Source organism: Cannabis sativa, chromosome 1 (genome assembly GCF_029168945.1).
Source record: "Cannabis sativa cultivar Pink pepper isolate KNU-18-1 chromosome 1, ASM2916894v1, whole genome shotgun sequence".
Taxonomy (NCBI): domain Eukaryota; kingdom Viridiplantae; phylum Streptophyta; class Magnoliopsida; order Rosales; family Cannabaceae; genus Cannabis; species Cannabis sativa.
The window spans coordinates 74,204,642-74,214,359 of record NC_083601.1 but is presented as its reverse complement, the minus strand read 5'-3'; the positions used below and the strand labels follow the sequence as shown (position 1 = coordinate 74,214,359).

At 38.6% G+C, this 9,718-nt stretch overlaps 1 protein-coding gene and 1 non-coding gene across 2 annotated transcripts; both read left to right on the top strand.

Annotated features, from left to right (window-relative positions):
* The first annotated feature begins 3,502 nt into the window (after positions 1-3,502).
* Positions 3,503-3,609, top strand: LOC115718242 (small nucleolar RNA R71). The gene has a single exon (XR_009685852.1). It is a non-coding gene; the product is annotated as a small nucleolar RNA R71 (small nucleolar RNA).
* A 4,488-nt stretch (positions 3,610-8,097) lies between these two features.
* LOC133035811 (uncharacterized) lies at positions 8,098-9,710 on the top strand. The gene is made up of 2 exons (XM_061112126.1): positions 8,098-9,305; positions 9,524-9,710. Exons 1-2 carry the CDS (start codon positions 8,098-8,100, stop codon positions 9,708-9,710), a joined length of 1,395 nt encoding a protein of 464 aa, XP_060968109.1.
* The last annotated feature ends 8 nt before the right edge of the window (positions 9,711-9,718 follow it).

Sequence of the window (9,718 nt, the reverse complement as noted above, 5' to 3'; positions counted from 1 at the left end):
CATCCATAATCAAATCCATAATTAACATTGAAATAGAAAAGAACATAGAAAAATTAAAGAGAAGAGAAAGAACTAGTTGAAGCAATTGATTCGGGTCGCCACAAGCCGCTCTTCTAGCCTCCTCCGTTGTTTCTAGGGTTCCAATTCTGAATAATCCCTAATTTTCACGAACTCTCTCTATTTAAACCAAATCTCATCTTTAAAATTCGTGAAATTACGAAACTGCCCAAAAATCTCGTCACTGGGGTCCCCGTCGCGACTGGCAAAGCCCCCGTCGCGACGGGGTTAAGCAGCGAATTCTTGAAAATCTTTCTGCCAGTTCCCGTCGCGACTGGGATATTGCCCGTCGCGACGGGATTTGGCAGCAACATATTTTTTTTATTTTTCTTCTCAATTCTTTCACCACTTGTCCTCAATTCTTGTAAATACTTTCTTTAAACACCCGAGGACCTGAAACAAAAGAATCAAGCGTAAAATAGTCCTAAAACTAGAAACAAAGAGTGAAAACTAACCGAAAATACGACCCGAAACTTAGACTAATTTTAGCCTAACAAATTCCCCCAAACTAGATTCTTACTCGCCTTCGAGTAAGATAAATACTACTAACTACTAATCTACTAACTACGCTATCAGATAATCACAATACTACTGCCTCATGTGTTGTTCTCTTCTATTGCTCAAACTAGAATTTCAATTCCACCAACTCTAACAATTAATTTAGATGCTTAGTTTGTCACATACTGCACAAACACAAGATGACTTGACGCTCGAAACAATGTTATAATGGTTTTACTCTTTCCAGCCATTCCACTACCCGATAACTCATATGCTTGCATGCTTACCTCTCTCCACTAATGTTGACAACATCCTTTCGGAATCAATAGGGCTTTTTGATATTTAGAGAGTATGGCTTAGATATTTGGAGAATGAAAAACAATTTTGGCTAAAGATATCATAAGCACAAAAATAACCCACAAGCTTCTTCCCACAACTAACCATGATTGAGAATTTTTTTGCTTTTCCCAACATCACTGAATTTTATTATTTTTCTTGAATCATGTTTTTTTTTTCAATTTTTTTTTTTCAGTGATATTGATCTTACCAAATATCTGTTTTTTTTTCTCAATCTTGCAAGTTTCTTTTTTTTTTTTTTTCTATCTGCTCTCACACCATGTATTTTCCTCCCCCAAACTAATTGTATAGCTTATGATATCATTGATAAAATAGTGAGGACAAAATTAACAGTGTGGATACATGTATTTCGGTTCAACAGGTGAAGAACAAAACAAGTTTAGGCTCAAGAGGGTTAACTAAGGATAATCATTTCATGGTAGGCTTGAAAGGCTCAAATTATCCAACAAATGCCTAAATCATATTCCTATTGAATGTTGTCAAGGATTTCGCCTCAAAAGAATAAGACATGCAAGTTCTAAGCTATCCTGTCAATCTTACCACAAACCATAGTAAAACAATTATAACATATTTCACAGATCGTCAAATTGCATTCTTACCCATGTTTCTAAGCATCCAAACTAATCCAAAGAGTTAAGAGAATTAAGCACACATTTATTTTGCAATTTTAGAGCACATTACATTAAACAACAGCACACAGTTATCTTTTATCTTATTGCCATTCCTAACTAAAACAGAAAACTAAAGTAGAAAATTAAAAATGCAGAAAATAAAATTTTTAAATCCCTCCCCCCAAACTAAAGATTCACATTGTCCCCAATGTGTTATTATACTCAAGGTGAGAACGACTTACCTGAACCCCCATCAGAGGGGGTTTGGCCTCAATACTGCTTTAAATTGGATCAAGTCCACCTCTTGCATCTAATAGGGTCCTTGTACCAAATGAAGAAAATTGACCTCCAATGTTGCTAATTTCAGAGTTTTGCACAAGAGTAAGTTCACCTTTAGAACAACCACACATCAATCTTTTCCAACGACGTCGAATCGTTCGAAGTCTCTCTTTAGGCTTTGCTCTCTTCTTATCATCTTTAACAAAAGAATCCTTCACCATCTCAATCTTGCAACAGGTAGGAATGTCGGTTGGGGTAAAAACATTAAAATTGACCTCTTCATCTTGCACTCTCAACTTTAACTCTCCCTTTTGAACATCTATTAATGCTCGGCCCGTGGCTAAGAATGGTCTTCCCAAAATAATGGGAATAGTTGAATCTTCCTCCATATCAAGAATTAGGAAATCAGCAGGGAAGATAAACTTACCAACCTTCACCAGTACATCTTCAATTATCCCACGAGGATGAGTCAAAGAACGATCCGCTAGTTGTAAAGTCACTGTTGTGGGCTTTGCTTTTCCCAATCCTAGCCTTTTGAAGACAGACAAGGGCATTAGATTAATGCTTGCTCCCAGATCACATAGAGCTTTAGTTTCCACCGAACCCCCTATAGAGCATGGAATATTGAAACTACCCGGATCTTTAAGCTTGGGCGGTAGTTTCTTTTGCAAAATGGCGCTACACTCCTCAGTTAATGCCACTGTTTCATAGTCCTCTAATTTTCTCTTCTTAGACAATATCTCCTTCATGAACTTCACATAACGGGGCATTTGTTCCAAGGCTTCAGCAAAAGGAATGTTGATGTGTAGTCTTTTAAAGACCTCTAGAAATTTTGTGAACTGCTTGTCTAGATTGGTCTTTCGGAGTCTTTGAGGATAGGGTATTTTCACATGATGATCAATACTGATTGGTGGAGACTGTTGTGGTGGTGCTGGACTATCAGTAATCTTCTTATCTGATGATGCTTGAGTTGGTGTTGTTTGATCTTTAATCTCTTCATCCACTGGTTGTATCATCTCAGGCCCATCATATTTCTTTCCACTCCTTAAGGAAATTGCTTTACATTGTTCTTTTCCTTTTGCATCATTAGTGCTAGGCGAATTTACTTGAGCTTGTTTTTCCACTTGAGTAGCCAATTGTTCCATTTGAGTTTCTAGAGTTTTAATAGAGGCTCTAGTTTCCATCATGAATTGGAGCAATAAATCAGCTTGGATAGTGGAGCCTCCACTAGAACTTTGTTGTCGCAGCTGTTGTTGGTTTTGTTGGGGTTGGTTTCTCTGCTGGTAGAACCCCTGTTGGTTGTGCCCATAATTATTGTTTTGGGAATAGTTTCCAATGGCTTTTGCTTGATCCATTGGCAAATCATCCACATCTGCCTGACACTCAGAAAAGAGATGGGGACCTCCACATATCTCACAAATTACTTGAGCTTGTTTGGCTTGCACTGCGATCAACTTTGTTAGGGCCTCAACCTGAGCTGTCAGCTTTGTAATGGCATCCACCTCTAGCACACCAGCTACCTTCTTAGTTTGACTCCTTTCAGTTGGCCACTGCTGATTGTTTAGAGCCATCTCCTCCAATAGATCATAAGCCTCATTAGCACTCTTTCTCATAAAGGCTCCACCACCGTACGCATCTATCGTGTTCTAGTGTTACCAACCAACCCGTTATAGAAATTATGAACCAACATCCACTTCTCAATACCATGATGAGGACACTTTCTGATTAAGTCCTTGAACCTCTCCCAAGACTCATAGAGAGACTCATTCTCTTGTTGACAGAAATTGTTGATCTCTCCTCGCAGCTTAGCAGACTTTGCTGGGGGAAAGAACTTAGACAAAAATTTAGTTGCTAAGTCTGTCCATGTTGCTATGGAATTTGGTGGCAAGGAGATTAACCAGCTCTTGGCTCTTTCTCTAAGTGAGAATGGAAACAGTCTCAAACGAATGACATCATCACTAACTCCATTGACTTTAAAAGTCTCACAAAGTTCCATGAAGTTCGAGAGATGCAGATTAGGATCTTCAGAAGGGAGGCCACCAAACTGAACTGAAGACTGTACCATTTGAAGTATGGCAGGTTTGATCTCAAAGTTATTCGCATCCACTGCCGGTGGCCTGATGCATGACTGAACCCCCGTAAGAGTTGGGAGGATGTAATCTCTCAAGCTACGACCATTAGCTTGATCTTCCACGGCACCACCATTATTACCGTTGTTTGCAGCATTATTCACAACATTAGCGTTGTCAGCCATGATTTCTAGTGTTTCAGCAGGTGCTAAAACTCTCTCTTGCCTTTTGTTCCTCCTGTTTCTCCTACAAGTTTTCTCGATTTCAGGCTCGACGGGTAACACAACTGCTTGCCCTTGGCGGCGCATGCACTCAAGATACCTGAAATAGATAAAAGTAGCTTTGCAAGAGACGGGTTAGAAATTCAGCAAGAGAAATAAACCAAAGTAGAAGTTAGTATAATTTTGTGTAATATTAATCTTTAAACAATTCCGCGGCAACGGCGCAAAAAACTTGTTGCTATAATTTATAAACACTACGCAAGTATACGCAATCAAGTAGTAAACTCACACAGGTGAGGTCGAACCACAGGGAATTGGACTGATTACTACTAAATTATACTATTGATTCTATCTGGTAAAAGAATACTTTTATGAATTAAATAAGAAAATTCAGGAAATTAAAAATAACAAAGGAAGATTAATCAAGATAAGAAAATAGGGAGACGAATCCTGTTGTTAAGTTACCAATGTTAATGTCTAAATGCTATCCTTCTCTTGAAGTGAATGACAAATTATGAATTAACCTAGCTCTTTTCAGATCTTCTAGGTTCTAAATCTCATGCTCTCTAATTAATCTCTTAATTAAACTAACATGAAATCAGCATTAAGCAATAATCTAAATGTCACAAAGGCTATGTAAATACTTTCGTTTCACATCAAAACCTAGACTATCCAATTTTAGCATTCTCAATTCTCACTTTTCAGATTTCGAATTGAGATCATAAAACATGCAAAAGGTGATCAATCTTGCACATGGAAATTAAACACAAATATGAATAGTGTTCACAATCAAGATGGAGGAATGGCAATTATCCATTAACTAGGAAAAACTTAAACAACATTCATCATTCTCCCTAAATAGGAGTTTAGTTCAAAACATCCATAATCAAATCCATAATTAACATTGAAATAGAAAAGAACATAGAAAAATTAAAGAGAAGAGAAAGAACTAGTTGAAGCAATTGATTCGGGTCGCCACAAGCCGCTCTTCTAGCCTCCTCCTTTGTTTCTAGGGTTCCAATTCTGAATAATCCCTAATTTTCACGAACTCTCTCTATTTAAAACAAATCTCATCTTTAAAATTCGTGAAATTACGAAACTGCCCAAAAATCCCGTCACTGGGGTCCCCGTCGCGATCGGGTGTGCCCCCGTCGCGACGGGTTAAGCCGAATTCTTGAAAATCTTTACGCCAGTTCCCGTCGCGACTGGGATATTTCCCGTCGCGACGGGATTTGGCAGCAACATATTTTTTTTTATTTTTCTTCTCAATTCTTTCACCACTTGTCCTCAATTCTTGTAAATACTTTCTTTAAACACCCGAGGACCTGAAACAAAAGAATCAAGCGTAAAATAGTCCTAAAACTAGAAACAAAGAGTGAAAACTAACCGAAAATACGACCCGAAACTTAGACTAATTTTAGCCTAACAACTCACAAGTATGTTGATTAACACCCTAAATATGAAATTCTAAAACGATTATGAAATAAACACATATAAAGTATTAGAAATCTTACATTGGGTGCAGCAGAATTAAATGTCTCATTCCGTTCAGATCTCTAACCCTTGTATCCTTTCTGTCGCAGAGTATTATCAAGATCTGAACCCGGATCTCTTTCTCTCCTTCTTTAGTGCTGAAACTCCTTCTTGTTGAATGTCTTTCTTCACAATCTTCCTCACTATGATTGAGGTATCACTTTCTGTGTGTGGGCACTACTCTAATCACTAAGTGGTTCAAAATTATGAAGGAAGAAGAAGAGTAAGAAGTGGCGGCTAGGGTTTAGAAAGAGAAGGCTCAGGTTTTTCTTTGAATGAAAGTGTGAAAGTTAAGTGTAAATTTCCTGAAGCCTTCACTATCTATTTATAGCATTCACTAGGGTTAGGTTTGAATTATTTGGCATTAAAATAATGAAAATATCAGATGATAAACCCTATAAAAGTGGCCGGCCATGGCTATATGGATTTGGGCCTCACTTTTGCAATTTTGCAGTTCTATCATTTCTGCATCTCATTTTCTCAAAAACGCCAATTTTCAAATTCAACCATTTAAATGCCAATTCTAACTATTTGATAACTATAAATAATTATTAAATAATATTGTCATTTATCATATTTATTAATTGAACCATACAAAGTATCAGAATTAACAAATATGCCCCTAAAACTCTTTCTTTACAATTTCGCCCTTACTTAGTGAAAATTTCACAAATAGACATAGTCTAATTTGAGAATTATAATTAATTAATCAAAACCAATTATATGAGTCTTACAAGCAATATTATCTCAACTAGTGGGGGGACCATGGGTCTATATAACCGAGCTTCCAATAAGCAGATCAAGAATTTATAACCTAAATTCACTGACTTATTAATTCTTCATTGAATCCACGCATAAAACTTAGAATTGCACTATCAGTATATAGAATGCTCTATATGTTCCACCATATAGACACATCATTAGTTATCCATTGTTATAATCCTAATTTGATCAATGATCCTCTATATGAATGATCTACACTGTAAAAGGATTAGATTACCGTTACACCCTACAATGTATTTTATCCTTAAAACACTTGACCCTGTATAAATGATATTTCAGCTTATGTGAAATGAGTACTCCACCATTTATTTTCGTTTGGTCAAGCTCGAAGGAGATCATCCTTTACTTACTATTCGCCAGATAGAAGCTATAGATTCCATGTATATGTTAGCGCTTCCACTCAATTGCACTACCGTGTTCCCAAAATGTACGTATCACCCTGACCTAAAAGTAGGCTTAACTAACAAATCAAAGAACATGAATAATCTCTTAAGATTGAGCGTAATCATAACAGGATTAAGATCATTTGATCTAGGATCAACTAGGCGATATTGACTTGAATAGATATTACGGTAAGTTTAATAAATCTAAGTCAAAGTTCAATATCGGTCCCTTCCGATGCATACTCCATGCACCCAACCTGAGCTTTACTTTAACCAATGCTCTGGAAAGAACATAGCATTTCTCCAAATGCAAGTACACTTTGTTGTAGATTATCATATCAGTAAAACCCTGTGTCTGATAAATCTAGGAATCTTTATTCACATAGTCATGTTTACTTTCCAATGTGTTGACAACACAATAAACAGGATCAAGTATGTGAAAAGGGTTTCAGATGAATTTATAAATCAAATAGACAAGCAATTGATAACATGAACCAAAACATACACAAATGAATGAAAAATACTTCTGTTTCTTTATTGATGTTGAATAAAATGGATTACATTCAAATAGAGTTTTATTTAGGGCATAAAACCCAACACAACTGGAATTCTTGAGCGAGAAAATGCAACCTTTAAGGAGGAGAACGCAACATTTAAGAGTGAAAATGCCGCAATAAAATCACAAATGGAGTCACTGAAGGCTACCATGACGACTCCTGGTGTTGCTCAAAGTCGTTACCGAGTTCCAATTACACCAATGGCATCACTAGACTTAACTCCTATAAGAACAGAGACCCAAGTCTCTGATCAGTAAACACTCAGAGGGACATCGACTCTAATGTTAGGAAGTCATTCTGTCGTAGGAGGTTCTCAACCTCAGCAATCTGAACATACTGATATGCAAACAGATGGGACAAACATTGGAGGTCTAACGACCAGCAACGTGGCCTATGACCTGCCTACGATCAGTCTCCCTAAAACTGGCCTACCTACGGTCAGCCTTCCTACAACTGGCTTGCCTACAGTCAGCCTTCCTACAACTGGTCTGCCTATGGTCAGCCTTCCTACAACTGGCCTGCCTACAGTCAGCCTCCCAACGACTAGCAACTTGGGGGTTAGCACTACAACATCTGATTCTTCAACAACGTCTCCTCTTGAAGGAATCCCACCATCACAGGTAACTGCCACACAGGTTATGCTAAACTCCAATCTGATTCCATCTTCTGTTGATGCATGTCATACCACCATTCATACTCTAGCTTAGGAGGATTTGATTGAATGAGCAATCGCTCGGACGTTCGAAGGGATGGAAGCAATGATCCAACGTATCCCAGGGGTTCCAACACCAATAAAGAAAAGTTTTCCTAGCAGTTTTGCCGACTCACCTTTTGTTGATGCCATTGCATTGGTCGAGATGCCAAAGAAGCTTGTCTTCCCATTAATGAGGATGTACGACGGAACAACCGATCCAAATGATCATATAGCTAGTTATAAGCAAAGGATGTTCACTGCCGCCATCCCTCGTGAGTTGCGCGAGGCATGCATGTGTAAGGGGTTTGGGTCTAGCTTGGCTAGCCCAGCCCTCCAATGGTATATGAATTTACCCAATAATTTGATTTCTTTTTTTGCTCAATTAACGGATGTTTTTGGAGAACAATTTGCGAGCAGCTGGAAATTGGAGACACTGTTAGATGACCTATACCGCATCAAACAAAGGAGAGGCGAATCCTTACGAGACTATGTGGCAAGATTCAATGCTGAAAAAGTTTCCATCACAACATGCAACGTGGACACAACCATTACTGCCTTCCGTAAAGGCATGCTGATAGAATTTAACCTTTACAAAGAATTGACAAAATATCCATGCAAGACAATGGAGGACATGCTTGCCAAAGCTTGGGCGCAAATCAAGTGGGAGGAAGACGAATCCAATAGACAATCGACAACATCCTACTCTTACTCTCGCGACAGTAGAGTACCAAAGAGGGTAGAGCGACGCCAGTCCTACCATTATTCAAAACCTTATCCAACCAACAAATCACGGTCATACAGAGATAGCGAGAACTCCACCCAATCACACAGACCAAGGGATTACATTGCCAAGACAACACTACCTCGACGGATGAGGGAATCTGACAAGGGACCGATTCCTCAATACAACCTAAACATTAGCCTTGTCGAAGTAGTTGTAGTAATGAAGGGAATGGGAAACCAAGTCAAGTGGCCTGAAAGGATTAAAAAACCAGCAGCAATGCGCGACACGACAAAGTGGTGTGAATTTCATAATGACCACAGACATACCACTCCAGAGTGCGTAGCATTAAGGTATGAAGTGGATGGACTCTTGTGCAAAGGTCAATTGCGAGATTTTTTATCAGACAAGGGAAAGACGATCGTGACGGAAGCAGACAAGAGGCTGATAACACCACCAGAGCCACCTCAGCACACCTGGACATGTAATGTCATCTCTGGAGGATCAGAGGTCAGCGGCATAACATACTCAGCCGCTAAGAGGCATGCACGCGAAATAGTCGGATAGAGGGTAGACCAAAGAAACAACCAACAACCTATAACGGCCAAACCATCAACTTCATGGATGACGAAGCTTGAAATTTTCTTAATCCTCACCATGATGCTTTAGTCATTTCTTTATTTATTTCGAATTGTTTTACTAAACGTATACTGATCGATAACGGTAGCTCTATTAACATCTTATTTTTGAATGCTCTCAGGGAGATGGGGATCGACGAGGCCACCATCATCCGCAAGTCCACATTATTGGTTGGGTTCAGTGGAGAGCAGAAACACTCAGTCAGCGAGGTTATACTCCACGTTTTTGCAGAAGGAGTCAACCTACAGACGAAGTTCCTTGTAGTTGACTCTCCATCAGCTTATAATGCAATCTTGGACCAATTGTAGATCCATTC

What these genes read in the sequence shown, in the direction of transcription:
- LOC133035811 (XM_061112126.1), top strand. Translation starts at nt 8,098, where the DNA reads ATGGAAGCAATGATCCAACGTATCCCAGGGGTTCCAACACCAATAAAG. An exon ending in ACATACTCAGCCGCTAAGAG is followed by an intron (nt 9,306 to 9,523) that starts GCATGCACGCGA and finishes GAATGCTCTCAG; the next exon opens with GGAGATGGGGATCGACGAGG.